This window comes from Coffea eugenioides, chromosome 10 (assembly GCF_003713205.1).
Source record: "Coffea eugenioides isolate CCC68of chromosome 10, Ceug_1.0, whole genome shotgun sequence".
NCBI lineage: Eukaryota > Viridiplantae > Streptophyta > Magnoliopsida > Gentianales > Rubiaceae > Coffea > Coffea eugenioides.
In genome coordinates, this window is record NC_040044.1 from 10,352,150 (window position 1) to 10,370,920 (window position 18,771).

The 18,771-nt window shown below is 34.2% G+C and overlaps 1 protein-coding gene across 4 annotated transcripts; it reads right to left on the reverse strand.

Moving 5' to 3' along the window:
* Positions 1 to 13,465: 13,465 nt before the first annotated feature.
* Positions 13,466 to 16,849, reverse strand: LOC113749191 (protein NRT1/ PTR FAMILY 5.10-like). 4 transcript variants are annotated; one of them, XM_027292864.1, is made up of 4 exons: positions 16,479 to 16,849; positions 16,026 to 16,243; positions 15,417 to 15,955; positions 13,466 to 14,369 (listed from the first exon to the last, which is right to left on the reverse strand). In XM_027292864.1, the coding sequence occupies exons 1-4, from the start codon at positions 16,618 to 16,620 to the stop codon at positions 13,538 to 13,540; spliced, it is 1,731 nt and encodes a 576-aa protein (XP_027148665.1). In that variant the 5' UTR covers positions 16,621 to 16,849; the 3' UTR covers positions 13,466 to 13,537. The 4 variants fall into 4 exon arrangements, with proteins under 4 accessions (XP_027148665.1, XP_027148666.1, XP_027148668.1 ...); XM_027292865.1 differs by having other exon boundaries at positions 16,450 to 16,601; XM_027292867.1 differs by having other exon boundaries at positions 15,417 to 15,912; positions 16,026 to 16,395; positions 16,479 to 16,567.
* Between the last annotated feature and the right edge of the window lie 1,922 nt (positions 16,850 to 18,771).

Consider the following 18,771-nt stretch of genomic DNA (forward strand, 5'->3'; position numbering starts at 1 on the left):
AATTTCGAGAACGAAATTCTTTTAAGGGGGAGAGGTTGTAAGGACTCGTATTTTTATTTCTTAATTTAGCTATTTTTATAATTAATTGCCCTAGTTATATTTAATAACCCTAGTAGGGCATGAATTTTTCTTAAGTTTCGATTTTTCGTGCACGCGTCGTAAGTTCGCGCATTCCGTGTAAGAACGCGTGTTTCGCGTCGGAGCGGCTAAGTGGAGATTTAAGAAACTTATACTAGACTACTAAGAGTGAATAATTATAGTGTTAAAGGAAGTACACTGGAGGTTTAGTGCACAAGTATAACAAACAAGAGAGAAAACGGTGGTACGAAACCCGCGTGCGACAACTATTAAGAGTTGACTTTTTGCCCAACACTTATGGCTACTATTCCATTCTTTCTGCCCAAGTTTTAGCACACAAACCTCTCCCATCTCTCTCCATTTTTCGGCCAGCAGCCCCAAGGAAGAAGAAGGAAAGAAAACTCCATCCAATCTTGCACCATTTCACCTCTAAATCTTCACACAACTCACATACCACTTGGAGAGCAACTTTAGCTTGGAGAAGGGCTTCATCTTGCGGGTTTTCTTGGGAGTTTTTGGTACAAAATTTCTGGTTTCTTCAAAGCTAAGAGGTAGCCTTCACCCACCTTGAATCTTTCCAATTTTTTCTCAAAGTTGGAGCTTTAATGGCAAGAGTTTGAAAACTAGGCAGAGGACTTGAGGAATCCATTGAGGAATTGAAGGAAGGGCACCACCAGGAGTGGAGCCTGCAGCTTAATTTGACTCAACACGGGGAAACTTACCAGGTCCAGACATAGTAAGGATTGACAGACTGAGAACTCTTTCTTGATTCTATGGGTGGTGGTGCATGGCCGTTCTTAGTTGGTGGAGCGATTTGTCTGGTTAATTCCGTTAACGATCGAGACCTCAGCCTGCTAACTAGCTATGCCGAGGAATCCCTCCGCAGCTAGCTTCTTAGAGGGACTACGGCCTTTTAGGCCGCAGAAGTTTGAGGCAATAACAGGTCTGTGATGCCCTTAGATGTTCTGGGCCGCACGCGCGCTACACTAATGTATTCAACGAGTCTATAACCTTGGCCGACAGGCTCGGGTAATCTTTGTTTTAATCTTAGGTAGAGGTCTTGAGGTGGCCTCTAGGAAGTTGGCTTGAGGTGTAAATGCTTGAATATGATTGTTATGTGTGTAGATGAGTTAATTATAGATAGAAAATAAAGAGAAAATCGAAGGAAAGTTGGTGCATGGACTTGGCTGAATCTGTCCTGTTATTGCCTTGTCTTTATTCAAATTTTTGATGCTCAAATGACTCTGGAACTGATTTAGATATGTTGTATATGGTGTTTAGAAAGTTTCTACCAAAAATCATTCGATTTGGTTGAGCAAAACTTGAATTTTCGAAATTGAAAGAAATCTGGAATTGGGTTCTGGACAACCGAACAGTGCCCCTTTGATCGAACATAACTCTTTGTACAAAAGTCAAAATCGAGTGCCGTTTATGACATTTGAAACTAGACATTCTTAGCTTCAAAAAGGTATAAAAATCACTATCGAGTTCGTTTTGTGTGAACCGCAGTGAACTGATAAAGTTGGCTGTTCTGTTCAGCCTGTTCATTCGAATGGAAATGAGAAGCTGTAACTTGAGGCCTGATTTGGAATTACTTGTGAACTGATTTTGGAAATTATTTCTTCTGATGAAATGTAGATTTTGGAATCTATTTTCCAACGCCATCAACCATTCTCAATTTGAGTTTGTATTGAGTGATATATGGCCAGATTTCTAAAATGCAACAAAACTGGAAAACTGGAAACTTTTCCTTTCTTCTTGGCCGAATGGTCAAATCTGATTTGGGAAGTTATATTTCGAAAATCTTGATGTTAATTACCTCTAAACTACTTATTAAGTGTTTCTGGACCCTTGGTTTCAAAATGGAATGACTTGGGACTGATTTCATTGTACTAAGCTTTTGGAAAGAAAGAAAAGGTTGAGATGGCAGATTTGCTTTGGGAATTTCACGAACTTTGATTATTTTGTTAACTGCATTTCCACGTGATTTTTCGCATGAAATTTGGTAGAGATGTAGTTCACATATGGAAGATTAAATGTACCAAATTTGATGTATTTTCAATGTCATTTCGATGACCAAATAGTACCTCAAAAATGCCTTCTCAAATCTGGAAAATGACTGGACAGGTCATGAAAGTCGACCAACTTTGAAATGATGTACCTCAATATTCAAAACTCCGAATTTAGTTTCATTTATTGTATTTGAAACCTTGTTTGGAACTCATATGGTGTTACTAATTTCGAAGGCTGATTCACTTTCTGTGAATTTTACCGAATTTTCAAACATCACCGAATAACCATGGTTGGTTCTGTCTTGTTAATAAGTCAGCGACTTTGAACTGAAAAATGAATGCTTTTTGTTTGGAATCTTGAAAAAGTGTCTTCTAGGAACTTTTAAACTTTGAACCTAGATTCCAACGGTGTTAAATTTTCTATTTTTGGACATGCCAAATTCAAGATCTGATTTTTCTAAATTTGACGCACAAAACTGAAATTTTTCGATTTCTTGGGAAATGAGTTTTTGAAAACTCAACACCTTATCCCGATATCGATATATCGTTTTGGACCCGATTTCATGGAGGATACAAGTCTCCTTTGTGACTTTAAAATCCTCACTTTTGAAACTTACATGTCGATAGAGTAAAGCTCTTTAAGATATTTTCTTAATCCTAAACTAATGGATATTCTTACTTGGGTGATGAATGATTGTGAATAATAGAAAATCGATATTTCTTCAGGCGCTCACGAGGACCTTCAAGAGAGTCTCGGAGCGGACATCTAAAAGCATATTTGCTCGTTTTCTCACTTTTGAATTGGTGAGTGTTCCTTATAGGTGTACGTGACTTGAACAGTTTTGCTACATGTTTACTTCATAGTTATTGTGTGCTTAAGTGTTAAGTGCACCCTATAAATGCTCCTATGTAACTGTCCACCGTTTTAAGGCGAGTGTGTACTTTATCTCATTCGAACTACTAAAATGATAAATTTCTACCATTAACCGTGAACTACTACCATTTACCGATTTACTTGATTACTTGCGCATGTTGTAAGCTCTAAGCTGAACTAGATCCTGCCTTTGATTACTAACCTGCTCGAGACAGAATTGGGCTCGGTCGGGTAGGTTGGAACCCTGGGCCACCGTTTCGGTATACTCGAGTATTACCACTGGAGGGATAAGGTGATGGCCAGACAAACCGAGGGGATCATTGGAGTTATAAGGTGAAATGGACTGAAATCGTTCCAAGTGAACACCGTATCCTTTCAATGTGTGTTTATTTCTGTACAATGATAAATGTCTCATTTTAATGTGCCAATGTGAAATTTTGAACCGTACATGTGTTATGCTCAATTTACTTGATTTATTAGAACTGCTTAGGTTTTGGAAACTCACTGGGCTGTTTAGCTCATTCCACACTTTTGTTTTTCTTAACAGGGTTCAAGACCGAGAGTGCTCGCGAATAGTACTAGGTTGTTTTCTTTTGGAGACTTTAAGTTGTATTATAGCATATGACTGTAGTAAATATTCTTTTGAGTTGTATTTAAGTTTGAAGGTTATCTAATTTTAATTATGAAATGTTTTGGAGCACTTTACTTATATACTGAAAATATTTGAAGTATTTCTACCTTTTGAATTACGGATTGTAATGAGTCCCGGCGAGAGTTGGGCAGGCATTCCACCGATACCCTTGGGTTCGCCCTTGGGAAAAGTGGGGGCGTCACATCTTATCCATTCCTTTAACAATTCTAAACCATAGATACTTTTATAGTTATCCACCAAAAAAAAAGGTTTTTTCTTCATCTATTTCGTTGAAAATTGCAAAAAAAAAAAAATTCTTTATCCATTCCTTTCACAATTGCAAAAAAGTTCTTTCTTTGTCCACACCTTTCACTCACTTATACTTTGACCAAAAAAAAAAAATGTTTCTTTCTCTATCCACTACTTTCATAATTACAAGCCACTTCTACTTCTACAATTATCTATAAAAAGTTCTTTCTATTATCTTGAATTCTTATAGACTTTTGGTGCTCTGTTCTTTATAATTTCTATTTTTTATTTCAATTTTTTGTTTCATTTTTTACTATCAAAATAGATTTAACAAATGAATTTCCTAATAGTTGCGCACGCATCAACTATCTTAAAACAATAGTTAAAATTAGTAGTCCCTCCGTCTAAAAAAATCAGGCCTACTTCCATTTTTACACAAATTAAGATGTTTAAAACAACATAGTTAAAGTAATTATTTTTGCTTAGTATTCACCTAATATACCCCTTCATTAATGCAAGATGACTCGAATTAGTGCAAATCAGTGGCTCATTTGGAACATGACTTTTCTTTTTGGGTTAGAGATTTACATTAAATATGGGCATATTATTTAGCTTATAATTTAATACCGCTGTTTAAAAAGGAAACATGCCTATAATTTAGCACAGAATAAAATAAAAGTACGCCTAATTTTGTAGGATAGATGGAGTATGTACTTACCACTTCACAACCTCTCGCAAGATATGTGGCTTAAAAAACAGAAGATGCTTGTTATTATGCATAATTTACACTGAATTTATAATTTATTTCTATGGTATCTAAAATTTTAAATAAGCTATTTTAGTGTAGATTTAGTGAAGCATATTCGACTTGTTATCAACAAAATAAAGTTTATCGATAAGTTTATTAATGTTCTTCACATATTCCTAATCTTTTTTTTTTTTTAAGTTACTTGTACCTAATCTTCAATCAACAACATTATGTAACACATATTGTGCTAAAGTTTTTTGAAATAATCTAGTATTTCCTATGATACATGAACATCCTAAATTAGTGACTTTCAAATGTTATTATACAAGAAAATTTATTCTTAATAGATTAATTAATCCTATAGAAGTATATGTTATAACTCATAACACTTTTTTTTTGAATGTATAACTTATAACACTATTTATTAGTATCAGTATACGAAGTAATATAGTGGTAGGTATATAGCAAATATAACGTGTAAATTTGTTAATTTAGCCGGTAAATGGGGATTTAAGAATTGAATTTCAAAAACTATTTCCAAACTATTTTACAAAACTCTAAAGATGGATATTATTTAGTTTTACCAATCCACAGACATTTGATATCTGAGTTAGATTGGATCAACTAGTTCTTTTTTTTTTTTTTTTTTTTGGGGGCTCAAGTTTGAACGTCCCTAGCTTTGCACCCGTTACACAAAGCCGAAAGAGATTCATTCCAAGAAATTTTTGCTAGGTTGGAGTTGATTTTTCCGCTGTTGCTAACATATCTTGTGGAAACAAAGTCCGTGAAGGCTGGAGGACCAGTTATTTCCTATATTAGATTATCATGTGGCTATAACTTACAAGAGAGATTCACGCTTGGGCAACCTTCATTTGTTATAATACGACGATCAAATGGTTATATCTGTGTTCGGAAATAGGTCAAGAGGTGAGAAGTATTTTTGGAGTAAAGGTTAAATTCATTAATTTATTCCACCCTTTCTGTTTTTCATTTTGGTACTTAAAAGAGTCACAGACATATATATATATACACACACACATAGGTCATACATATATATATCTATGACCTATATATGGATGAGAAACATTGGGTCTGTTTGGTTTCCATAATTTACAAAAAAAAAATTCTAAAATATTATTCAACTTGTATCATAAATATAATTTTTAACTTTATTTTTATTTCACAAACATCACATCATAGAAAAATATTATAGTGTTCATTGAAATAATTTTTTTCTAAATAATCTAAGAGAGAATTTTAGACAACTCATTTTTTTTTTATTTTGTAAGTGAGAGGTCTTGAATTTAGGACCATCTATTTACAATTCCTTCCACCTTATCACCCAATCCAACCCTTACCCAGCTCACTACTTAACTAACTCATTAACAACACTTCAACTTATTAAATAACTAAGTAGTACGGTGATAGCTTTGAGGCGGAATTTCAATTTACCAAATGTTTTCATTCATACCCTCCAGGGCACAATAAAGTCCTAAAAAACTCTCTCAAATAATTCATCTTTGGAAAAACCTTACCGTTGATATTACATAAACAGCTTCGAAACAATAAGATTTGCTGTCAAGTAAGACTGCAAACGAGTCAAGTCGAGTCGAGTTTTGACCTAATCGAGCCGAGTCTTAACTTATTTTTATTGAACTCGAACTCGAGCTCGAACTCGACGAGCTGACAATCTAAAACTCGAGCTCGAGCTCGACTTGATTTGAGCCGAGTTCGAGATCGAAAAAATAAAAAATAATTTTTTTAAAAAATAAATAAAATAATATTTTTTTCTTAAATAAATAATAAAATATTAAGGATATATATGTAATTTTACTATTAAAATAAAAAAAAATATATATATACTATTAAAAAACAAATAATATATATATATATATACATATATACACACATACACTCGAGCTAGCGAGCAGACTCGCGAGCTAACGAGCTTAATATTGCTCGAGTCCAACTCGAGCTCAATATTGATCGAGCTCGAGTCGAGCTTTACTCGAGCCGCTCGCAAGCGGTTCGGTTCGTTTGCAGCCCTACTGTCAAGTATGAAACTGTAAAACACCCTATAATTCCAATTTCTAATCCAATATGGATTAAGTTAAATGTTTCCCTAACATTTCCTATTCTGAGACTTATTTTCTCCTCCTTGTCTCTAAAATTCATCCGGTCAAAATTTTCTCTAGCTTTGCCATGGGAGATAGACTAGACAAATCTGGTCTCTTCCTATCCAAGGGAGCCCTCTCTCTAATTTTTAGTTTTCTTTATTTAAATAAATTCTTTCATAAGGGCTTTTGGCGGGATAGTCTTGTTTCCTCCTAATTAGAGATTCTTCTCTCATAAATTGTTCTAATGAGAGTTTTATTCTCTCTAACTAAGTTTTTCATTATGAGAGTTTTTTAATTTTTTTTTTTGTGAAATCTGATATTTTATAAGCTTAGTATCTTAGATCTAAATTTTTTTGTTTATTATTGCTAGATTTAAGATTCTTTTGGACTTGAACCAGTTTTTAATTATATTTGAATGTTCAAAAACATGCGCAGACCTATTAGATTACAATGATTCATCTGAATGAAAGATATATTGGAGTATCAATGCTGTCTTTAGTTGTATTGATTCTTTAGATCAGTTATATCCATTGATTTTTACATTTATATATATCTGTGTTGTGTTTGATTTGATGTATTTTCTCCATTAGTACAGATTTTTTTTTTAAATTATTCTTTCTATATATATGAAAAAAAAATAGTGGTTTAAGCTTTGCTGAACTCTTGATTGCGTACTTATCAAATAAGTAGCTGTTTCAAAGAAAGACAATTCAAAAAAAAAAAAAAAAAGAGTACGTTGGTGTACTCTGCACTTGAGTGCTCATGGTACATGATACTTGAAGCTTAATGGAGAAACTATTTTCCCTGTTTCATGATGACAAGAAAGAAAACGATTGCAGGACAAGCCTTAATGGAGAAACTATTTCCCCTGTTTTCATGATAACAAGAAAGAAAACGATTGTAGGAATTTTTAGAGTTGCGGATTTATCACTATATTAAAATCATGGAGGTGATGATCACCCGATCACAATATTGTATGTCAATGTCTCGCATACCTAGGGGAGTAGCTAAAGCAGTTGACAGTTCAATTGAACGGTTTATACGGGAAGCGGTTATTGATGCTAAAGGAAACCATTGGAAGTCTTTTTTTTTTGGTCAATTGTCACCATCTACATCTACTCTTACTCCTACTTCTAATCTAGCCTATACTAGGGGGTGACCCAATATGGTCACGGAAAACCGACGGAACTAAACCATCATCGGACCATATAGACATGGATCTAAGTAAAGCCACATTAAGTGACAACTTTTTGATAGGAGATAAGGTTTGAATTTTTAACCTCTCACCCCTATATTAGGGGGTGACCCAATACGGTCACGGAAAACCGATGGAGCTAAACCATCATCGGACCCTACAGACATGGATCTAAGTAAAGTCACATTAAGTGACAACTTTTTGATAGGAAGTAAGATTTGAATTTTTAACCTCTTAGCCCCGTACTTAAAGGTGGTGGCCAACTCCACTGAAGGAAACACTGGAAGTCATGGAAGCAATTATGTGATTCAAAATTCAGAGGAGGATTGGACCTACTGTCAGCAGAGGAACAGAATGGAGAACTACTATGCATGGAATCCTACGTATACCCTATGTACTTTTAGGCCCTAAAATTTTAGCACGAATCAAATGTATGATATGTTTCACACAAATACTTCAAAGATACTAAACTCACACCCCTCTATTATTGTCTATCGAGATCTTGCATAATTGGTAATATTAATGGTCAATATTATTGATTCATAGCACGTATTGCATAGCGTAAAGAATACCATAATTTTTTGCCCATTTAAATATATTTACACAATTATTAAGGGGTCTAAGTATGTTGGTTTTATTTGGGATATTAATGAAACATTTTAAGAATATACAGAGTGCTAAATGCTTGTAATTTTTGCATCCCGTCAAAGTTATCAAGCCGGACCTACTCTATGTTATCATGCATGAATCAAATTAATGGAATTTATTGAACACAATATTAACTAATAGATTTCCTTGTTTTTTTTTCTCCATATTTGCTATTGATTAATTTAGGCTAAAATTATATGATTTTTTATTATAGAGTCCAAAATGGTTAAACATGAAAGTCTTTTATCCAATTAATTTCCTTTTCTCATACTCTTGTTAAATTTAATTTCTACATGGTATTCTAATGCATTCTTTTCTCTTTTTATTTTTTCTAGAAGTCATCTCAAAAAAATCCAAATCTGAATTAGTCTCCCAAAAGGAAAACAAATTTCCAATTTGAAGTCTCCTCTTGAAAGGCAAACCATAAAGTTTTCCAAACACCATCTCTAGATTATTTTGTTCCAAATAAACTTAAGAGAAAAATGCAATTTTGGTACCTAAATTTTGACGCACGAGTGCTTTTAGTCCCCAAATTTTGGACGAAAACAAATTTGATACCCGAACTTTCAAATTTTGAGCACACTAAGTACCCTTGACGATTTTTTCCCAAATTGTTACCGGAAAAAGCCATGTGACAGTCACGTGTCCGGCCAAACTGGAATAAAAAAAGGCCAAAAATGCAGTTTTGGTACCTAAACTTTGACGCACGAACGGTTTTAGTCCCCAAATTTTGGACGAAAACAAATTTGGTACCCGAACTTTCAAATTTTGAGCACATTAAGTACCCTTGACGATTTTTTTCCAAATTGTTACCGAAAAAAGCCATATGACAGTCACGTGTCCGGCCACAATTGTATAAAAAAAAGGCCAAAAAAATGTCAAATGCCATTCTAATACTAAGTATTAAATTTAAGGACTAATAGCGTAATAAAGAATAAATCCAAGGACTAAATAACATCACACGAGTCAACAAAACCCAAGAACCGATACAAATGAGCTCCAATTCCAGTACATTAATCCCACCTGTTTTTTCATTGTGTCAGTATCCCCTTCTCATTTTGTAGTTTCTTGGCTGGTATTGTTTCTTTTCTCAATATGCACTAGTCCACAGCATCATTCTTCCAAGATCGGAGTGTGCCGCTGGGACGGCTTATAGGAATAAGACCTGCGAGCCGAGGAAGTTCGCAGTTCCCGAGTACAAATGACTTCAGACAGCATAGGAATTTATCTAGTGGAAGATCAAATGCAGAGGTCTCCAGAAATCCTGGGGTAGAAACATCTCAGGAGCTTTGTGTCCCGTTATTACACAATGTCATAGAGAAGATGAGCCGAAATAAAAGCACCTCAAGGCATTAATTTGAGACCAAACATCTATTTTTGGTCCATACTTGAGTTCCAAATTATCGTCATACACCTTTGATTGCTTCCCTATTGGATGACCCATTTGTAATTGTTCTTCTGGAAATTTTTCCGAATCAGCTGCTTGCTGCTTTGTCCCGAGGACTAGTTCAAGTTTCTTGTATCAAGTTAGGTAGCAGAATACATGACCAGCTCAAGTTTCTTCAAGTCAACTTAGGCAAGAGAAATAAAGGATTACGCATCATTATTTACACCTTTGTGACTTGATTCTTAGATTAATGTACTGGAATTGGAGCTCATTTGTATCGTTCTTGGGTTTTGTTGACTCATGTGATGTTATTTAGTCCTTGGATTTTTTCTTTATTACGCTATTAGTCCTTAAATTTAATACTTAGTATTAGAATAGCATTTGACATTTTTTTGGCCTTTTTTTATACAATTGTGGCCGGACACGTGACTGTTATATGGCTTTTTTTGGTAACAATTTGGGAAAAATTGTCAAGGGTACTTAATGTGCTCAAAATTTGAAAGTTCGGGTACCAAATTTGTTTTCGTCCAAAATTTGGGGACTAAAACCGCTCGTGCGTCAAAGTTTATGTACTAAAACTGTATTTTTGGCCTTTTTTTATTCCATTTTGGCCGGACACGTGACTATCACATGGCTTTTTCCGGTAACAATTTGGGAAAAAATCGTCAAGGGTACTTAATGTACTCAAAATTTGAAAGTTCGGGTACCAAATTTGCTTTCGTCCAAAATTTGGGGACTAAAACCGCTCCTGCGTCAAAGTTTAGATACCAAAACTGCATTTTTCTCTAAACTTAAACTTGATAAGGAAATTTTGGTCAACCAAATTCTATTTCTTAAAAACAATCTTAAGGTCTGAGTTACATATAAAAGTTGAATAATATGAATTCCTGATTGGGAACGTAAGAAAGTCAATATATTTTTTAGAGCAAATTACAAATAACCCTCTGTAATTTCATCTATTGCCACATAGCCCTCCTAATATTTTAAAATGTCCATTTCACCCTTCTATGATTTCATGTAAAGTAGAAATTTGATAAAAAAAAAAAAAATAGCCCATGTAATGTCCTTAGTGGAAATACCCATAATGCCCTTACTTAAATGGTGAATCAAATGATGACTTAATCACCTTATACAAAATATAGAAGGATTAGACAGATAAATGCAAAAATCATAGGAGGGTAAAGTGCATATTTATGTAAATCATGAGGGGATTAAATAGATATTATGATTTCATCACATACACTTTTGAAATGCATCTTACATAATCTCAATAACTAATTGTGCATTCCATCTATCTTTCACTTTATACAAAATCATAGGGGGACTATATGGCTATTTTGAAATCTTAAGGGGGTCATCTAATGTTACACAAAAACTACAAAAATTTATATGTAATTTGATCTATTTTAATTCAATTAAACTTTACATGTCATCCCTAAATGATACCTAACTGCATTTTATTCTATAATATAAGGAAATTGACTGCAAAGAAAATATATTCCTAAACAATAATCTCAAAGTTAGCATTTCCTAAATATCATGGCTAGAAATTATAGAATATGCATTCAAATTAAAATTATAGAAATAAATGCTCAAATAATTCATAGGTTTGTGATCTTATTGTTTTTTAATACAACAATGTAGCAATAAGAGATTTTAAAAATGATATCTTATATTTTAATTTGTTTCATGCACAAATTTATCTTTATCAATAGCCAAGAAGTTTTCACTTTACACAAGAGGTAAGGGGTTAGAATACAAAGCCAAATAGCTGACTTGAAAATTTTGTTGCGAGAAATCCCATCACAAACTCATATCCTAATTTTCCTTGATGTTTGGAACATTTCTTCAAGAAGCCACTAATCTCCTAATTCTCCTTGGTGTTTGGAATGTTCCTTCTAGACGCTACATATAGACGACTATTTATCTCAACTTTTTTTATTAAATTTGTCGGACAATGATTTTTGAAAGTTTAACATATTCTTAATACATTTAACACTATTCGACTAATGATGGTGTAAATATGCTGTAGTGTTTATGCCTTTTAAGTTGCCTATTCACTTTTGTGTTTATTGAAATTCCATTGGTATAGTTTTGTATGTCCGCATTGCTTAATTTTTGGAGAGTACGCATGTTTTTTTTTTTCAGCATCCTTCTTAATCCTTATGGCCTTTTAAGCGCGGGGTTAAAGAATATTTTGTAATTAATTAGAGTACTGAAGCATTGTTAGGGTTCAATTTATGTATTAAAAGTTTAACCATGAGTGAATTTTAAATTAGTACTTCTATTTATTGTGTAATTTTGTTTTTACTTTAGCTTATAATGAAACTACATGTATACTCTTGTAGATTTAATTTATATAATCTTTTATTGTTACTTTGATATTCAACATGGGAAAATCATTCAAAATATCCTTCACATTTTGTCAAATCAATTTTTTTTCATCTTTTACCTTTAAAATAGTAACTTTACATCCCACACAAGATCAAGTCAGTAAAATTTGGTTCCAACTTAGATTTTCGACCACCTTTTACCTTGAATCCATCACGTGACCCATACATTGTCTTTTCTTAGGGATTAAAAGATTAAATCTCATTTGTAGTTTAAAAAAAAGGAGCTAATTCATATTTATTTTTGCCCCTAAAAAAGTAGAATCTGACCCAAACTATATTTATTTACCTTTAAAAAAGTGGGATCAAACTCAATTCATATTAATTTTGTTTCCAAAAAAGTAGGATTTGACCCTTTTCTATATAAAAAAGACTGCAGGTGGGTCATGCGGTGATTTCAAGTTAAAAAGTTGTCAAAAATTTAGGTTGGGATCAAATTTTGTTGATTGGAATTTGTAAGGGATATAAAATTAACATTTTAAAAATAAAGGGTGAAAAAATTCATTTGGCGAAATGTAAGAGACGTTTTAAATGATTTTCCCATTTAACATTATAAAGCAACCGCATTCCATATCTAACTATATTTTATGAGGAAGTTTAGTTCCATAAAATTCTTTTCCTAACACAAAACGTCATCATCAATAGTATACAAATACCCATGCTAATGTTAGAGGGTACTGGATTTGAATACATATTGTAATCCTTATTATTTATGACAAGGGTATTATTGGAAAGTGAAAATTAAATTACTAAATTACCAAACCATATTGATGCTTTTAATATAGTATATAGATTTTTTTGCAAGAGAAGGGTGGAATTTAAAAAATGAGGAACGAGTAGGGGATTAAAACCTGTAATTCCTTGACCCTTAATTTTAACCATTAGACTAAGGCCTTTTCGGTCACATAGCTATTCCAGCAAGTAGCCGATAGAAGTGGTCAAGACATGCTCGATTTATGTCTTGGATTCAAGTTGTCCTATTCTCCTATCCGTTTCTTCAATCCCATCCCTCCCCTACTTATTTTAAAAAAAACTTTCACTACCCTCATGACTTGCAGCTTTATCAATCGCAGAGACAAGAATACCCCGTAAGAAGTCCCCTACGCCTATGGTACCATAGGAAAAAGAGAGGCCGAAACATCTTAATTCAGTAGGCACCTGATCATAGAAAAATTTCAGCATTCCTACTTTAATCAGTACATGTAAATCTATACATCAGAATCGTTTTTGATATTATTTGGTTCCCTATAAATGTAAGATTTTGCTAAACAGACAAATGGAATTAAACCCACAACACCTATTCCAGCAAGCAGCCAATAGAAGTAATCAACATGTGCTCGATTTAAGTTATCTGAGAACCAACTTTCTCTACCCCCTTGGCTTGTAATTTTGTCAATCATAGAGACCAGAAAGCTGCTCAAGAAATCGCCTATGCCTATGGTCCCCTGGGAAAAAGAGAGGCCTAAACATCTTAATTCTGTAGGCACCTGATCATAGAAGAATTCCTGCATTCCTACGTTAATCAACACATCAACTAGTCCAAATAATAAATATTGAGGCGCCAACCACCAAAAGCTCATGGGAACTGTTGCATTAGGAATGTCGAGGAGACCAAAATCTCGAGCAGTTTTGAGTCTTTTCTTCTCAATCACAGCTGCAATGACCATGTTCAGGACAGATATTGCCATGCCAATTCCTATTCTCTGAAGCATTGTTATCCCAGAGGAATATCTTGTTATCCTTCTCGCAATTGGGACGAAAATTCGATCATAAATTATGCTACAGAACACTACAGAAAGGGCGATGATAATCCGAAGTGCTGCAGCTGGTATACTATAACTTTGCCCTATTGATCTGTCAAGTGTTGTTGCTTGCTTCGTAAATAATGTGCAGGATTGAGCATGCCCAATTGTATACGTTAAACAGGTTACCCATATTGGAAACAGCCTTAAAACTTCCTTTATTTCTTTAGTCTTGCTAGAGGTTTCATTAATGTTTGTTGAATCATCACCTGCAGGAGGCGAATCATCCTTGAGAAACCTGTCCAGAAAATGCTACATTAGCAAGGATGATCAGAAAACGTGGATATTGGCAAGCACCGACCACATGCAATGAGTACCGCAAGACAGCATCAAAGGAATACGGGAAGGGGTTGCCTGAATTTGGAACTAGGATCTGAATATGGAGCAACAATCCAATGCAAGTTAAAAGTTTAATCCTTGGTTTTAAAGGGAATTTACTGCCAATCAGCTCAAAATTTTGATTATCCTTATTTTGTCTAGAAAGGTGTATTTCTAAACAAGAATTGTTTTGTGTGCCAAAGTTATGAGTGACACATTTTTTCAGTGAGATGGATGATACAATCATTGGTTGATAATTGGGCTCAATGCATCAGATTTGAAAATAGATTTAGGGCAAATTACACTTTACCCCCTGTGATTTAGTGTTTTTGTATATAATCCCCTCATAGTTTCAAAAAATATACATAACTCCCTTATGATTTGGATTAAAGTGTCAAAGTAACGAAATTTGCAATTTATAACGGAGTCATCTAAAATATCAAAAATACCTCTATATAAAGTTAAAAATTATTTATCAACCACATGGGAATTATATGTATATTTTGACAACCATAAGGGGATTATATAATAAAGTATTAAATCATAAGGGGGTTTTATCGTAAAATATAAAATTATACGGAATTAGTGCGTCATGCATATTATGTTTATATATTTTGGTCATTTCAGCCATTTTAATTTTTAAATAAAGATAATTTCGACATTTTTAAAGATTCCTTTACGAACAATCATTTCCGTTATTTTGAGACTTTAATCCAAACCATGATGTGAGTTATGTATAGCTTTTAAAACCATATGAGGGTTGTGTACAAAAAACACTAAACCATAGGGGGGTAAAATATAATTTGCCCATAGATTTACAATAAGGGAACTTGATTTTCTTTCGGATGTGCTGTTTTGGATTCGAGCTTAAATCAAATGCCTGCTTCATATGTCGAAGAGAATAAATCTATGAGATCAACTTTTAATCAGATCAATAAAAAAAGAAAAAAGAAAAAAAAATCCTTACTCGTCATGCAGAGGGCTTTCTTCACGGCTTGATGAGGGAGCTACAATGTACAAAGCACTGATGCTTTTCTTGAATCCCTTGTCCTTCTTCCCATAACGGATTTCTACCTCTTTATCACCTATTGTGGCAGGAAATCGATACGTTTTGTTTCCCAGTAAAAACAGGATAAGCCCGACTATCACGGCCAGACATGGAATCCCAAAACCAATGCCCCAGTTTATGTTGTCCTGAATGTAAGGTAAGATTAAATGTGTAGCTATTGCACCCATGGCCCCGACACAAAACCACCAGTTGAAGAATGAGCTCTTGGCTATGCTCTCTTCCGGATGTTTTTCATCAAATTGATTGGCTCCAAAGGCTTGAAGAAAGGTGTTATATCCTTGCGCCAGTGCAACCAGATACAGTGATCCAAAAAACAAAGCTTTGATATACTTATCAGGTGATTCAGGCCCTGATTCATTCTTGGTTCTATCTTGGAAATCTGAAGCTCCGGTAACTATTGGAGTAATCGTTGCAGAAAGGGTCAACAATCCGAGTCCCTGGACCGTTATATCCTTGGTATCAGTGCAGAAAAGATGTAAAAAGGAAAAAGAAAGCAGAGACACCTACCAAGATGTAGAGAATGGCAGCAATGATGATTGATTTGTAGCGGCCAAGGAAGGAATCGGCCACAAATGCTCCAAAAATTGGTACAAGTGAAACTACGCCAACCCATGTATTGACATTAGCCGCAGCTGTTGCAACAGATTCTCCAATTGGCCCGGTCAGATAGTTAATGAGATTTGATTCTATTCCAAAATATGCAAACCTCTCAAGACTTCCTGCAGCTGTAAATCAATTACGCCCACACAGTCAAAAAACCATTTCATATTAAGGCTCAGTTTACATTTTTCCCAAGTCTCAGCTGCAATAATCACTTCTTCTTCCTCTTAAGTCGAGTGGAAGTTCTCCGTTCCTGCTTCTTAATTCGCAGAATAAACTACAACAAAGACAAAAGAAAAGGGGAAAAAAAAAGGAGTTGATAGCTGAGTACCTGTTGCAGTAATATTAGTGTTTACTAACCTAGGATGCAAGATGCCGATCTCCATCCACCTGATTTGGATCGTTTAATTGGACAGCCCTTGTAATCTGTATAACCATCCAGTGGTTCATTATCAGTGGCAAGGAGTGGAGTTTGGGGTTCCGTGCTTCTGCTTCCACTCATCACTCTATAGGGGATGCTCCAATTGGAATGAAATCAAGCATTAAACTATTCAATGATTGCATGAACAGGACTTAAAGGAGCAGCTTTGGGGAGATTAAAATGGCATCTCTGCCTCAGTTTTATGCAGGCTGAGGAGTTCTATATTTTTTGAAAAATGAAATCCACAAAAGCTAAAGTGAGAGAGGACGAACAGAATATTTTTCTACAAGTATGGGATTCTTTTTTTTAATTTTTGATTTTTGATTCAAGAAAGACTTTACAATGAAGGGGGAAAAAAAAAGAAAGGCAAGAGAAGAAAGGTTTGACAGTCAGAATCGCATACTTACCCAGCAGAGCCAATGTACCTTCTTCTTTTTAACCAATATTTTAAAATCCGAACCGTTGAATGAATTGGATGAGTTTCCAGTTCAATTAGTTCAAAGATTTTCCTTTTTTATTCTTTTATCATTATGTAAATTGAATGTCTTTAAAAGTAAAAAATAAGCAGAGAAATTTAGTAGGAACTGGTTACAAAATTCGGGTTTTTACCCATTTTGACCAATTCGAGTTGGATTATTCAAATCATGAATTGGCCATGACACTAGTTTTTAAAGAGGTTTGACTGGTTTAATTGTTTTTTTTAAAGACATTCAACGTGATTCGAATAGTTCAATAGGCTTGTCCGATTCAGTTTTTGAAACACTGTTTTTAACTTGAAGGATAAGGGGTCGAACTAAGTATGATTTGCTTGGCTGGTAGAGAGGTAGCTTTACTTTTGGGAGTAATTTGGAGGGATAGTACAAATGAAGCCAGGACAATAATGGAGAACATGGTCCTAGCTAGCTGACTCATCAAAACTAGGCCAGATTAAATAGAAACTGCTGGTTCAACACTCAAGCTTCACAGTATGAATTTTGACGCTAATGATGTTATTCTCTTGGCTAAATATGTTCAAAGGTTAGTTTGATTACGTTTCACAAAAAGAGAGGAGAAAAAAATACTGAATTGTTGGCCTTTTAAAGACATATTTCACTACCGAATTTGGTAATAGTTGTCATTAACGTAATTTTGCTGTTCAATTTCACTTCTTCTTGTATTCAAGAATAGCCCAAAACGTCTAGCAGTTAAAATTGAAGTTCCAAGAATTAGAAATTTTTAGGATCAAATCCCTTTTTCCCTTATTATTTCTTAAATTCCGTCTTTTCCTACTAAAAACATTATTAAAAAATAAAAAAAAATTGAAGAATAGCCCAAAAAACTTGATTTACTTTGGCATTAATTCTTTGACGATTTTTCACTTGTGAAAAATACACCAATTCTTTAAGCATAATTCTTAATCCCACACGCAAGCTTTTAACTTCTCATGTAGAATTATTGTTCCTCCAATCAATTCTCCTTCCACTCCTATCAGATGTCAAATGAAAAATACACTACTAATTCTTTAAGCATAATTCTTAATCCCACACGCAAGCTAGCTTTTAACTTCTCATGTAGAATTATTGTTCCTCCGATCAATTCTCCTTCCCACTCCTATCAGATGTGAAATTGATCTTTTATCGCATATTCTTGTCACCCCTTTAAAGATGTTGGATGTGGACGAGACGAGGATGGTACAATCACTGAATCAATTCGTTGGTTCTTTCGGATATTACACATCATGTGTAGAGGCATCAGGCTTTCCACTCCTATTGGCCTGTTAGACGTCGGATTGATGGATGTTGGATATGGGGACGAGGATGGGATGGTAATTGAATCAATCAATTGGTTGGTTCTTTCGGATATTTCACATCATAGATAGAGACATCAGCTGTCCAATGAAAGGGTGATATGCACTTATCATATGGCATTTAATAGTTGTACTCCACATCCAAATTCTATTATGAACACACAAACAATTAGTATGATCACTTTTTCCCTTTCCAAGTCGTTGATAATCTGCAATTTTATTGACAATTTAATGCCGAAAAATCAAACAGGAAAAGAAACAAATTAATTAATTGGAGGGATTTATGTTATACATGTTAGTTAGCTTCATTATACATAAAAAAAATTTGCATTTCATTTATGTTTTGTTTTTTTTTTTTTTTTTCACGCAGACTATAGTCTCCATTTTGATGAAGATTTTAAAGCTGTGAAATTGATGTTGCCCACAACTCTCTACCTTAGTCATTA